This window comes from Cicer arietinum, chromosome 4, assembly GCF_000331145.2.
Source record: "Cicer arietinum cultivar CDC Frontier isolate Library 1 chromosome 4, Cicar.CDCFrontier_v2.0, whole genome shotgun sequence".
Taxonomy (NCBI): domain Eukaryota; kingdom Viridiplantae; phylum Streptophyta; class Magnoliopsida; order Fabales; family Fabaceae; genus Cicer; species Cicer arietinum.
Genome location: NC_021163.2, coordinates 57,166,792 through 57,181,500, shown reverse-complemented (window position 1 = coordinate 57,181,500; position 14,709 = coordinate 57,166,792). Strand labels below are relative to the sequence as shown.

General features: G+C 33.9%; 1 protein-coding gene across 1 annotated transcript; it reads left to right on the top strand.

Annotated features, from left to right (window-relative positions):
* The first annotated feature begins 2,610 nt into the window (after positions 1-2,610).
* LOC101509077 (rust resistance kinase Lr10-like) lies at positions 2,611-12,134 on the top strand. Its single transcript, XM_073367651.1, has 2 exons — positions 2,611-3,417; positions 10,547-12,134. Exons 1-2 carry the CDS (start codon positions 2,727-2,729, stop codon positions 11,653-11,655), a joined length of 1,800 nt encoding a protein of 599 aa, XP_073223752.1. The 5' UTR covers positions 2,611-2,726; the 3' UTR covers positions 11,656-12,134.
* Positions 12,135-14,709: the final 2,575 nt, after the last annotated feature.

Here is a 14,709-nt window from a genome sequence, read left to right as displayed (position 1 = left end):
AGCCCACTATGATTGAGAAGAACCCTTATTTTACTTCAGAATTGCTGAGAAAAGTGAGATTCATGGTTTTCCAGTTGGTGTTGGAGGACATTTAACTGGTGGTGGTGGTTATGGTAATATGATGAAAAAGTATAAGTCTTTCTATTGATAATGTTAATGTTACACAAATAATTTTTCATTATTAGTAAATAGTCCACTTCGATTCAATTCATATTATAATAGTTCAATTCTTCAAATAAATAAAATTAAGTTAAAATTGATTTAATTCAGTTTAAATTATTAAATCGGATCACTGATTTAAAGAATTAGTCCAATTTAATTTAAAATAAATAAAAATCAATTAATTTTTCTTGAAGTGAAAACGGTTTCGTTCAGTTTTTAAATATGTGATTTATAAGTGAACTTTGTCCGCTTAGTAAAAAACCAACACTCCTTTTTTTTTCGATGTCTTCCGTGGTCATCATGACAGTGCTCATGTGATTGTGAAAAAGAGAGAAAAAGATACAAAGGATGATCTTTCATTTCTGCAGTGCTGTCATATATATTGATATGATACTGCTTTATTTATGCCTTTCTTGCTTTATTTATGCCTTTCTTCTGAAATATTGTGCTAATGTATGTACATGCTTTATATACTTCAATCCTACTTGCAAATGTAAATTAGAGAGGACACTTTTATGTTATGCTACTACTATGTGCCTATCTTGTCTATTCTCTGGCCCGTCCAAGACATATAAGGTTTAAAATGAATTTTATTATAATATCTTTTAAAATCTATAATAATATTTTTATAAAATAAATAAAAATTTAATGAAAAATGATTATTTAATCATTTTAAAATAAAATTTATTTAATAAATTAATATAATTAATTTTATAATATTTCTTTTTTAATTATAAATTAAATAAATTAATTTAATATTTTTGAGACAATTTTAATTTAGATAGAATTTTATTAGTTTTAGATTTTACATGAACCAACCCAAAGCTAAGGCCACTTTAATATTTTTTGTTCTGAAAATCTGATCATGTTTTTGGATTATGATTTTTTTTTTCTGTTTTGAGAACCTTTCTCACTAAGTATTTTTTGACGTCTTATAGTATTCTTACGAAAATAAAATTTGATCTTGTGTTGTAGGTAAACTAAATAAACCAATAATTAAAGATATAATTATTGGTTATATATGATTGGTTATATATGTAGAAATAATATAAATTATAGATTTAATTATTAATTATTGATATTATTCAGTTTATTTTTTAAAATGAATCGTTGACTCTAAATAAGTCAAATTTATGAAAGAAGCAATAGTATTAAATTATTTTTATATCAACAACAGTCATACGAGGCTATGCACATCGTAGAGAATACAAATACACCCAAACATAGTTGCATAATAGATTGGAACAAATTTTTTTCTTGAGATTCATTTTTATGCTAGTAAATCTAAAGTATAAATGTTTTATTCTTATTGATTGTGTACTTTTCTCATTATAGTATAAATTATATTATTATTAGTGTTTTGGTTTATTTTTATGTTATTTTTCAGTTCTTATTATGGTTATATGAGACTTTTTATATCGGATGCATCTTAACTAATGTAGAAAAATAGTCTTCACATCGAATGTTTAGCATATGTGAACAGTGGTCACATATACATAGTCAATATTTATAATGTGAAAAGTCATTTTCAACAGGAGTATTTTTATGCGTTAATGATTATCTAAAAGATAAAAAGTTGCTAACCAATAAATATTTGTCTTTTATTGTGGACTTTTCAAACGTACTAGTATGGTTCATGTTATGTCATGAACAGCTAGTCCTTTTTTCGTATAAATCTTCTCCATCAAATAGATAATAGGGAGATAGAGAGAAAATAATTGGAAAAAAAAGTAAGAGAAGTAGAGTAGAAAGAGGTGTGGAGCCAAACAATAAATAATTGTGTCTATGTAGACTTTTCAAACACTTGATTGAAGTCATTTACATCTAGTCACTGCATCACATTTAATTTTAGTTCAATAAATCATCATCACAAATATTATTATCTTTATTGGTAAATTAATAATATTTTAAAAACCTTGTTCTTATAAGTTATCTATTTCTCCTCCACACACGTCCAAATCATATATTTTCCAAACTCTCTCAGATGGAAAATAGACTCTCCCTTTGATATATTTATAACTTTTACGACTTTAGAGTATTTAAAAGAAGAATGATAATTAAAATACGGGTTAAATAAATTATTATTTTATAAAATTAAAATATTTTGATTTTAGTATCAACAAAATTTTTTTAAAATTTTTTAGTTCTCAAAATATATTTGTTTTTATCTGTAATTACTCCTTTACATTAGTTAATCATGTGTATTCTTGGAAATTTTGAATGATTTTTTTATAATTATATTTAAGATATTCTAAACATCTCTCATATAAAATCTAAATTTTTTTAACAAAAAACTAATTTTATATGAACATTTAAATTTTTACTGTTTAAAAATTTATATTTAATTTATTTTTATTAAATAATTCTAATTTTTATGAAAAAAATTTCTGTAACATTTTAAATATATATTTAATGCTTTTTCGTTAACAAAAATGAGTTAGAGCCACACAGAAATATAATGCTTTTTTAAGCTGAAAACAACAGTAACACATGTTATGAAATAGAGATAGGTAGATTCTCTAATTTTATTGCATCCAGTAATTTCTCTTTTCCAACTTACAAAAATGATAACTTGTTACAATATTTCTGCGGTGATGATTCTCATCATCGTGGTTTGCAACACAGTGATTTGGGGAGTTAATGGTTGTATTGGGAGGGATTTGAGGTGCGGACGTCACGGCCCGCCAATTCGATTTCCCTTCAGACTTAAAGACACAGAATATGGATGTGGTTATCCTGGCTTTGATCTTACTTGTTCACACACAAACAAAACTCTACTTAAGATTCCTACACATCCTCATCCAGTAATACTTCAAGTCACAAGCATAGATTATAAATTACAACTTTTACACGTATCTGACCCTGAAAATTGCCTTTCAAAACAGTTTTTAAAGCTCCTTCAATCACCTATTAGTATTACTCCTTTTCAATTTGAGTCATCCGACCATAATGATAGCTTCACTTTCCTCCACTGTAGTTCACTTTTCTGCCCGGTTTATATTGAATATTCTGACAACAGACTCCTTGATCAGAGTTTTGACCTAATACACTGCACCAAGATTTTAGATATTTCTTCGTCAGTGTTCTTGCGGGAAGGTGAGAATGATTTGGTTTTGAAATGGTCGAAACCCAATTGTAGAAAGTGCGAAATAAAAGGAAAGATGTGTAAACTGAACAATAACGGAACTGAAGATGAAATAGAATGTTTTGACCGTCATCACAAATCAACAAAGAAGATACTTTTACTTGCCGCAGGTAAGACACTTCCTTGCATTTTTATTTGATCAACTCTTGTAAAAAATTAAAGACAAATTAATTACATATTTTTCATTATTTATCTTATTTAATTATAATTGATTATTTTTTTTTTTTTTTTTTTTTTTTTTTTTTTTTTTTTTTTTTTTTTTTTTTTTTTTTTTTTTTTTTTTTATCTCAGATTAATTTTTTATGTTCTAAAATATGCACGAATGATCCTTTATTTATTATATTGTTAAAAAAATAGCAAATGTGTCAAGCTATATCACGTTATAGAAAAAGTAAAGTAATATAAAATTATGGTCTTCATCTTATGGGGCTTGACACATTAGTATTTTTAAAAATATAAAGGACAAATTTGAAAGATAAAAAAAGGTAAAGCATCAAATTTTTTTGAAAATTTTAAAATATAAAATACTAATTTGGACAAAAAAGATAAATAATCGATTCACGTATATTTTAAAGTATTAAACACTAATTTAATTTGGGAGAAAAAAAATCAAATACTAAACAGTTACTTTTAAATAAAATAAAAGAGTAAAAATATAATTTTGTCAAAAAAATAAATTGTCCTTTTATAGAAGACATTTTTTCAAATAACAAGAAGTATTAATGTAAGAAATTATAAGATCAACTAATTCTCTATCTTAATAATTGAAGGATAATTTTGAGAAGAGACGCGTATATTATTGAAAAATTTAATGTAAAAACTGATTTTCTTAATTTTTGTGTATTGATCAAAAGAGATCTTATATATAGGGACAAAAATAGTATGTTTTTATATTAGGTCTTACTCATCTTTATGAAATAAACTTTGAAGTAAAGATGCCAAGGATTTAAATTGTAGACCGCATTAGACTTTAATTGCAGTGTGATCGTAGTTCACAATAAAATATGTTATTTTTATGTGCTAATTAAGTTTATGTTGAGAGTAGATGGAGAAGAGGTAATAATTTTTAAATATTTTTATGTTAGTTCCATTTTTAGGAAGGGAGGAAGCTAAAATCTCTCCTAAAGCTTATTTTGATCTCTCTCTATTTTGACGGAATTTGGAGGGAAGGAGAGGGAAGAGTTCCATATAACTAAACTACCATTAAGAATTTTCCTCTTCTTGAATCAAATACAAAACCATTAAAAATTTATCATCGCTCTTTTTTGAATCAAACATATATCCACTTCCCCTTTAGCCCACCCCTCTCCCCCTTCATAAAAATTCCTCCCTCCACACACTCAGAACGAAACACACCTTTAGAGATGATATATTCGTTGGAAAATTCAACAACAAAACAAATAACAATAACAACTCTAACATAGCAATATGCAGCGGATAATCAATTTCCCAAACTTGCAAGAATCTGTGAGGAGCAACAACAAATAATCACAGCAACTAAAATCACTACCACAAAGGACACAATAATTTTTAACATGGAAAAACCTTCTCAATATGAGAAGTAAACAACCACGGGACCAAGCCAGTAATAGAGCTCCATTATGATCAAAATATGGGTACAAGAGAGTTTAAAATATGACACAAATTCGTGCTCAGTAACCAGCCAAAAACAGCAAGGTAACCAACACAACAATCAGCCAAAACAATGAGAAAACAAGCATGAAATTGAGAACAAAGTTCAGCAGAAAAACCAGGAAAACGGCTACTGTCCGAGCTCAATTGCTCCTAACTCAGACCTCTGATCGACGATCCACCGGTCAGATTGAAGTATCATGGGTCACGAACCTGCTGTCCAAATTTCAGCCCGATCAGACGGTGAACGAAGGAGAAATCGCAAATCTAGTGCAGCTGCTCTGTTTTATGCGAAAATGAGTTTTGATCTTCCTCTCTCACTTTTCTCTTTGCCTCACTCTCTGAATTCAGCTCTCTCTCTCCCTCTCCTAATCTGACCTCTCTCCACTTGGTTAAGTGAGACACATGGGCTTGCACATATTGGGCCTTTCTCCACATAGGAAGGGAGCCCAAAACCCAACATATCTCCCCCTCACAACTATGTGGAGGTGACCGCCAAACCGGCGATCTCACAACAAGTTTCAAACTTGCTTCTCGGTAATGCCTTGGTCATCATATCAGCACCATTATCATCTGTATGAACCTTGGCCAATTCCAACAACCCATCATCCAAAGCATCACGTATCCAATGATACCTAACATCAATGTGCTTGGACCTAGAATGAAAGGTTGAATTCTTACCAAGATGAATTGCACCTTGACTATCACAAAATAACAAGTACTTATCTTGAACAAAACCAAGATCCTGCAAGAATTTCTTCAACCATAACAATTCCTTGCATGCTTCTGTAATGGCAATGAACTCTGCCTCAGTAGTGGACAATACAACACATCTCTGCAATCTGGATTGCCATGCCACAGCTCCCCCTGCAAACTTATTCAAGTAGCCTGAAGTAGACTTTCTGGAATCAATGTCTCCAGCCATATCAGAATCAATATATCCCACAAGAGTAGGCTTATCACCTCCAAAACAAAGCCTCAAACTGGTAGTACCACGAAGATACCTCAAAATCCATTTCACAGCATTCCAATGCTCTCTACCTGGATTAGACAGAAATCTACTAACTGTACCAACAGCATGTGCAATATCAGGCCTTGTACACACCATTGCATACATTAAACTACCCACAGCAGATGCATAAGGAACTCGTTGCATATCTGATTTTTCAGCTTCATTGGTAGGACTCTGACTAGTACTCAATTTAAAATGAGTAGCAAGAGGAGTACTTACAGCCTTAGCATATTCCATCTGGAACCTCTGTAACAGTCTTTCAACATAGTGTTCTTGTGACAGCCAAAGTTTCTTCTTGTTCCTGTCACGCATGATTCTTATACCAAGAATCTGCTTAGCAGCTCCCATGTCTTTCATGGCAAATGACTCGCCCAATTGCTTCTTCAACCTGTTAATCATGGAAATATTTTTCCCAACAATAAGCATGTCATCAACATACAATAACAAGATAATGAAATCATCATCAGCAAACTTTTTAACAAAGACACAGTGATCAGAAGTAGTCTTCCTGTAGCCTTGCTCACACATAACTGACTCAAACTTCTTGTACCACTGACGCGGGGCCTGCTTCAAACCATATAGACTCTTTCTGAGCCTACACACATAGTCTTCTTTGCCTTTAACAAGAAAACCATCAGGTTGCTTCATGTAAATCTCTTCCTCCAAATCACCATGAAGGAAAGCAGTTTTTACATCCATTTGCTCTACCTCCAAATCAAGAGTAGCAGCCAAACTCAACACAGTTCTAATGGATGACATCTTCACCACAGGAGAAAAAATCTCATTGAAATCAACACCATTTCTCTGTCTGAAACCTTTCACAACTAATCTGGCTTTATATCTTGGAGATGTAGAATTGTTTTCTTGCTTCACTCTGAAGATCCACCTGTTTTCCAAAGCCTTCTTTCCCTTAGGTAGTTTCACCAAATCAAAAGTGTGATTATCATGCAAAGACTTCATTTCATCTTGCATAGCATCCAACCACTTCTTCTTTTCATCACTCTCCATGGCTTCATCATAACATTCAGGTTCGCCTCCATCAGTCAAGGTAACATAGTCATCAGAAGGATACCTGGTGGATGGTTTCCTCTGCCTAGTAGACCTCCAAACTTGAGCTTGAGGTGGTTCAGGAGCATCACCAAGATCCTCATCTTGTGACATCTCATGTTCTTCTTCAGCATCATCATTAGGAACATCAAAATCATCTCCAAGCTGCTGATCACCAACATCACCATGTTGCTCATCATTCTGAACATTATTTTCAGCAGTATCCAGATCATGTGTAGGCATCCGAACTGGATCAACATCAGACAAACCATTATCAATCTCAGGTGTAGTCTTCTCCATCTTATCAATGTCTTCAATGGTTTGGTCTTCCATGAACTTCACATCACGGCTTCTAACAGCTTTCTTCTCAACTGGATCAAACAGCTTGTAGCCAAATTCATCCTGACCATAACCGATAAAGATGCACTGTCTTGTCTTCCCATCCAACTTGGATCTCTCATCCTTTGGAACATGCACATATGCTTTGCAACCGAAGACACACAAATGATCATACCTGACATTCTTGCCAAACCAAATCTTGTCTGGCACCTCAGCATTCAAAGCAACTGCAGGACTCAGATTAATAACACGCACTACCGTGTACAATGCTTCACCCCAGAAATGCTTAGGCAACTTTGCGTCAGAAAGCATACACCTAACTCTTTCAATCAATGTCCTGTTCATTCTTTCTGCTAAACCATTCAGCTGAGGAGTTTTAGGAGGAGTCTTTTCATGTCTGATACCGTGCTGCTTGCAATAAACATCAAATGGTCCACAATACTCACCACCATTGTCAGTACGAATGCATTTCAACTTCTTGCCTGACTGTCTCTCCACCATAACATGGAACTCTTTGAATTTCTCCAGAACTTGGTCTTTTGTCTTCAAAGCATAGACCCAAAGCTTTCTGGAACAATCATCAATAAAAGTAACAAAGTAAAGTGCACCACTAATTGACTTTACCTTCAACGGGCCACAAACATCAGAATGCACCAATTCAAGCAACTCTGACTTCCTTGAGGAAGGATGTTTCTTGAAGGATACTCTAGTCTGCTTACCAGCCATGCAATGAGAACATTTCTCCAACTCTGCACTCTTTAATCCCGGAAGTACATCCTTTTTAGCTAAACAATTCAGCCCCTTTTCACTGATATGACTAAGCCTGCGGTGCCACAAAGAAGCCTCCATATCCATGGCATTCACACTGTCTTTAGCAACCAATGCTTTAGTCCAATACAGTTTATTAATTTTCTCCCCTCTGGCCACAACTAAGTTACCTCTGGTGAGTTTCCATTTTCCTGAACCAAAGTGATTATCATAACCACCATCATCAAGCATCTGCACAGAGATCAAATTAAAGCGAACATCTGGAGCATGTTTGACTCCTCTAAGCAACAACTGCACTCCCATGTTGGTCTGCAAACAAACATCACCAATACCAACTACCTTGGACACACCATCATTACCCATCTTCAACACTCCAAAGTCACCAGAAGTGTAAGATGTGAAGAACTCCTTCCTTGGTGTAACATGCAGTGTAGCACCACTATCAATAATCCACATGCTCTCATCTGATACAAGATTGACTGAGTCATAGTCACGGAGAATAATCAGATCATCACAAGTAGCAGTAGTAACACGGTCATCATCATCATGATTCTTATCTCTCTGCTTACTGTTATTGTTTTTGCTCTCCCTTTTCCATATGAAACAGTTCCTCTGTATGTGCCCCATTTTGTGACAATAATTGCACTCCACATTCTTGTGTCTGGACTTGGACTTACTTCTGTTGTTCTCTCTACTCGCACTTCTGTTATTCTGTCTATTCCCTTTCGGTTCCTTTCTTTGACTTCGGCCCCTGTTCTCAGTGACAAGTACCTCGGAATGAGATGAAGTACCTTGTGCCTTCCTTCTCATCTCCTCATTAAGAACACTTCCCTTTACACTTTGCAAAGAGACAACACCATCAGAAGCTGAGTTTGTAATTGAAACCCGAAAAGTTTCCCAAGAATCTGGTAGAGTATTCAGTAGCCATAGTCCCAACACTTCATCATCAAATTTGATACCCATACCTGACAATTGATCTAGGAGCCCTTGAAAATCATTTAAATGATCTGAAATAGAAGTCCCCTCCTTGTACCTCAAATTCATCAAGGAGTTCAACAAATACAACTTATTATTCCCTGATTTAGAAGCATACAAAGATTCAATCTTCTTCCACAAGGATCTTGCATGTTCCTCATTAGCAATGTGATTATAAACATTGTCTTCTACATATTGCCGAATAAAACCACAAACCTGCTGATGTTCAAAACTCCAATCCTCATCAGTCTTAGATTCTGGCTTCTCACTAGCAAACACAAGAAGATGCAAATTCTTCACAAATATCAGATCCTTCATTTTTCCCTTCCATAAGTGATAATTAGTGCCATTCAAACAAATCATTCTATTTGTATTTGCCTCCATCATTCAAACAAGTCAAACAGCCCCTTAACCAAAGAGCTCTGATGCCACTCTGATGGGAAATTCAACAACAAAACAAATAACAATAACAACTCTAACAGAGCAATATGCAGCGGATAATCAATTTCCCAAACTTGCAAGAATCTGTGAGGAGCAACAACAAATAATCACAACAACTAAAATCACTACCACAAAGGACACAATAATTTTTAACGTGGAAAAACCTTCTCAATGTGAGAAGTAAACAACCACGGGACCAAGCCAGTAATAGAGCTCCACTATGATCAAAATATGGGTACAAGAGAGTTTCAAATATGACACAAATTCGTGCTCAGTAACCAGCCAAAAACAACAAGGTAACCAGCACAACAATCAGCCAAAACAATGAGAAAACAAGCATGAAATTGAGAACAAAGTTCAGCAGAAAAACCAGGAAAACGACTACTGTCCGAGCTCAATTTCTCCCACCCCAGACATCTGAGTCACGAACCTGCTGTCCAAATTTCAGCCCGATCCAGGTGAACGAAGGAGAAATCGCGAATCTAGTGTAATTGCTCTGTTTTATGCGAAAATGGGTTTTGATCTTCCTCTCTCACTTTTCTCTTTGCCTCACTATCTGAATTCAGCTCTCTCTCTCCCTCTCCTAATCTGACCTCTCTCCACTTGGTTAAGTGAAACACATGTGCTTGCACATATTGGGTCTTTCTCCACATAGGAAGGGAGCCCAAAACCCAACAATATTAATGTGATAGATAGTTGATAATTAATAAGATAGTTATAAAATATTAGAGATAATATTAGAGATAGGTGAGTTATAAGATTATTAAAAATTATCCTCTAAAAATATTAGCAATAAATTATAATATTTGATGCAAATTAATAAAAAATAAATTCAGATTGCCACATCTACAATCTTGCAACCACAATTTAAACCCATGAGTAAATTAAGATGATGGTTGACACTTTTAATAAACTCTATTCAAGCTTAAATCTATTTTCAAGTGCAATTGGATTTTTTAATTATACAAAGTGAGAGACACTCTTTATAAACTCTTTCAAGTTTAAACTAATATTATTTTGTGCAGTTGTGTTCTTTGGTTCAATTTTGGTGACATTGATTCTTAGAGCGAGTTTGTGTCTCTATACCCATTTTAAACTAAAAGGTGAAGATGAGACCAGAATTGAAAAGTTCTTAGAGGATTATAGGACATTTAACCCTGCGAGATTCTCTTATGCTGATATAAAGAGGATTACAAATAATTTCAGGGAAGTGATAGGTGAAGGAGCTCATGGAAAAGTTTTTAAAGGTAAACTATCGAATGAAATTTGTGTGGCTGTGAAGATGCTCAACATTAACAACACCGACAACGATGGGAAAGAGTTCATTAACGAAGTAAACGCTATGGGAAAAGTTCATCACATCAATGTGGTTCGTTTACTTGGATTTTGTGCTGATGGATGCTACCGTGCTCTTGTTTATAATTTCTTTCGAAACGGTTCGTTACAGAACTTCATAACTCCACCTGATGACATGGACCATTTTCTTGGTTGGAAGAAGCTACAACAAATTGCTATTGGCATAGCCAAAGGTATTGAGTATCTTCACATGAGTTGCGATCAACGAATTCTTCACTTTGACATTAATCCCCACAATGTGTTATTAGATGAAGATTTTGTTCCAAAAATAACGGATTTTGGTTTGGCAAAATTGTGTGCTAAAAATAAAAGCATAGTGTCAGTAACTACAGTGATAGGGACTTTAGGTTACATTGCACCTGAAGTGTTTTCAAGGAACTTTGGAAATGTATCGTATAAAGCTGACATATATAGTTATGGGATGTTATTGCTTGAAATGGTAGGAGGAAGAAAGAATATAGGGAAGTTGTCTGAAGAAAATTTTCAAGTTCTGTATCCAGAATGGATTCACAATCTGCTTGAAGGGCGAGATATGCAAGTGAATATTGAGGGGGAGGGAGATGATATGATTTTAAAGAAACTTGCAATTGTAGGACTTTGGTGCATTCAGTGGCACCCAATAAATCGTCCATCTATAAAAGCTGTGCTCCAAATGTTAGAGGCTCAAGATGAAGGAAACTTGACTGTGCCTCCAAACCCTTTTAACTCCACAACTTCTAGAGTTGGTGATATCCCGAAAAAGTATTCAACCTTAGAGTTGGAAGCAATACATGAATGAGAGAAGGTAGTCAAATTGGCGTCCAAATTTTTCTAAATTTTGGAGGCTTGTTTAAGTGTAGGACCGTAGGAGAGCATATAAAATTAGATATCTCATTTTTGGATGGTTATTACTTGGTGTTTGTGGGATTTGAGGAACTGATTATCTTCCAAGGTGGAACGGCTAAATGAGTTTACATTGTTGCACATATTAAGTTAATATCTTGGAGGTAGTTTATGAGTAGGGCAGGTAGAAAATCATCATGTAGGTTTGCAAATTTGTGTATTTGTCCTCTTGGGTGCCTTGAAAACTTGTAATGTTTGTTTGATGTATTATATGGGTTGGAATACTCCTATAACTCCCATTGATTAATACTTCCTTTGCTTATAAAAAAATATACCAAATGTATTAGTGAGGTGAGTCAACAGGTTAATGAGGTGCGATGTAGATGACCTATATGTTTGATTCATCTTCTCTATATATAAGTATATATTTGTGTATATGTGTAGCAGTGATAGATTAGGTAGAGTTAAATTTTATAAGGTTAAAGATTGACACTTATTGAAATATCAACTGGTTGTTACCATAATTTTGTGGTCGCGGGTCATTTTTAAAATAGCGATGACGTACTCACAATTAAATCACATGTAATGCTAATAATTTGTTGTGAATTTTTTACTCACAACTTAATTAGTCGTTAATAATTATAGATGACTCAATGCCGTCACTAGTTACCATGGTCTAACCCTCTATACAATGTGTTTATAACAATTATACTTATATATTTATTTTTATTATTCTCGTAGTAAATTATCACAAAATTTAAAATATAATTTAAAAAAAAAAAGCAAAATATGGTACCTACGGTCGTGGATAAAAGGAACAAACATGACCACAAACTTTAAAATTCAATGGGGAAGTGCATGTTAGAAAAACGTCATATATTTACCTACATACTTCACATTCAAATTTTTCACGTTGATTTGGAAATTGAAGAACATTAACAATATTGTTGATTGCGATTAACAAAGGGAATAGAAGGTGCATGGAGATCGATTGCAATGGAAGAGATGGTCGCAAATGGTGATTTTATTAAGAATATAAACAAAATTCACTACTATTGGGTGGGTTCACTCCCCAAGTGGAACCCACTAGTTTTATTAGTATTAGTATTATTATTATTGAAAAAAAAATGTATTATTAGACTAGGCCCACATGAAGTAAATAAAAGGGATTTAGAAATCCTAAGAATTAGAAGAACGAAAGAGAACGACTGAGAAGAAAAATAAGGGTTTGGTTCCGGTGGTGGTAACAGGTGTGTAGCAGTACGTTTGATCTACAAGTTTAGTATGTTATTCCTACTACTGAGTTTGTTACTTTGATATATAGTTTGAGTAGTTTTATCTTCTCTGAGAGTTACTTTGGCATACCCACTTTAGTGAAAGGTTGTTATAAGGTTGTTATTGTTGATTGATTTCTCTATTGTTATTAGGAAGACTCTGGTGTACCAATTAATTATTATAGTGGAAGTTTATGGGACTAGGTCCCGTAGTTTTTATTCTCTCAATTTGAGGGAAGTTTTCCACGTTAAAAATTGCGTTTGTCTCATATTTAATTTTATGCCAATTATTTTTGCTCGGTGGAATTATATTTTCTGTTTGGCCATTTATCTGCACAGGTGGGGAAAAAAATTCCGCATTATTGAGATAGTTATCGCAAATTATCTCTGGTTTTTTCCAACAAAGTGGTATCAGAGCTCGGTTATTTGATTTGTGCATTTAAATGGAAGAGGAAAATAAAGGTCCCAATATGATTAAACTCAACTCTTCTAATTATACACTTTCGAAGACTCTCATGGAAGACATGTTATACAATAAAGATTTGTATGATCCTATTGAGGGTGACACTGCTAAACCCGCAGATAAATCTGACGCTGACTAGAAGAAGATGAATAGAAAGGCAGTGACGTTGATCAGACAGTGGTTGGATCTTAGTGTGTATCCATATGTTGAAATTGAAATAGATGCTAACAAGATGTGTGAAAAATTAAAAGGGTTGTATGAACGAAAGAATGTGCAAAATAAAGCATTCTTGATTCGGAAGCTGGTGAATATGAAATACAAAGATGAGGATTCAATGACAGAACATATGAGTATTTTTCAGAATATAGTGAATCAGTTGACAACTGTAGAAATTAAATTAGATGATGAGTTGCAAGCATTGTTATTGTTGAGTTCCTTGCCTGATAATTGGAAAGTCCTTATTGTGACGTTGACCAATTCAGCTCCAAGTGGAAAGTTGAAAATGTCAATAGTTAAAGAGAGCATGTTGAATGAAGAAGCTCGAAGAAAGGAACGTGGTTTGATTGGTTTTTCCTCAAAATCAGAAGCACTAGTTACAGAGTCACGGGGGAGAAGTCAATCTAGAAACTTCCATAGACGCGACAACTCTGAAAGTCGTAGCCATTCAAGAAGCAAGTCGAGGACTAGAAAAGAAGTGATATGCTATCATTGTGGCAAAACGGATCACATAAAAAGAAATTGCAGGTTCGTTAAGAGAGGTCATCAAGGGAAAGATATGAAGACAAAGAGAAAAAAAAAATGATAAAGATACAACAACAGTTGCATCTATTAATAATGTCTGCGTTGTTTGTGATGATAATTCCATAAACCTTGCAAGTCAGGATTCAACTTGGATTATTGATTCGGGTGCCTCATATCATGTTACTCCTAGGCGTGATTTCTTCTCATCTTACAATGCTGGTGATTTTAACATGGTAAAAATGGGAGATGAAGGAGTATGTAAAATTATCGGTATGAGAGATGTTTGGGTTGAAACTGGGATTGGTTGCAAGCTTCAATTGAAGAATGTTAGACATGTACCTAATATTTGTCTCAATTTGATTTCGGTGAAAGCCTTAGATATTGAGTGTTATCACACTTACTTTGGTGGTGGTGGTATATGTAAAATCACCAAAAGGTCCCTAGTGGTTGCAAAGGAGCAAAGTTCCACTTCTCTATATAGGATGCCTACGAAGTTATGCAAGGAAGAAGTGAATGCACTTGAAGATGCATC

Excerpts from the sequence above, each read along its gene's own strand:
- LOC101509077 (XM_073367651.1), top strand. The coding sequence starts at position 2,727 with ATGATAACTTGTTACAATATTTCTGCGGTGATGATTCTCATCATCGTG. Across the intron at positions 3,418-10,546 it reads GATACTTTTACTTGCCGCAG|TTGTGTTCTTTGGTTCAATT; the intron begins GTAAGACACTTC and ends TATTTTGTGCAG.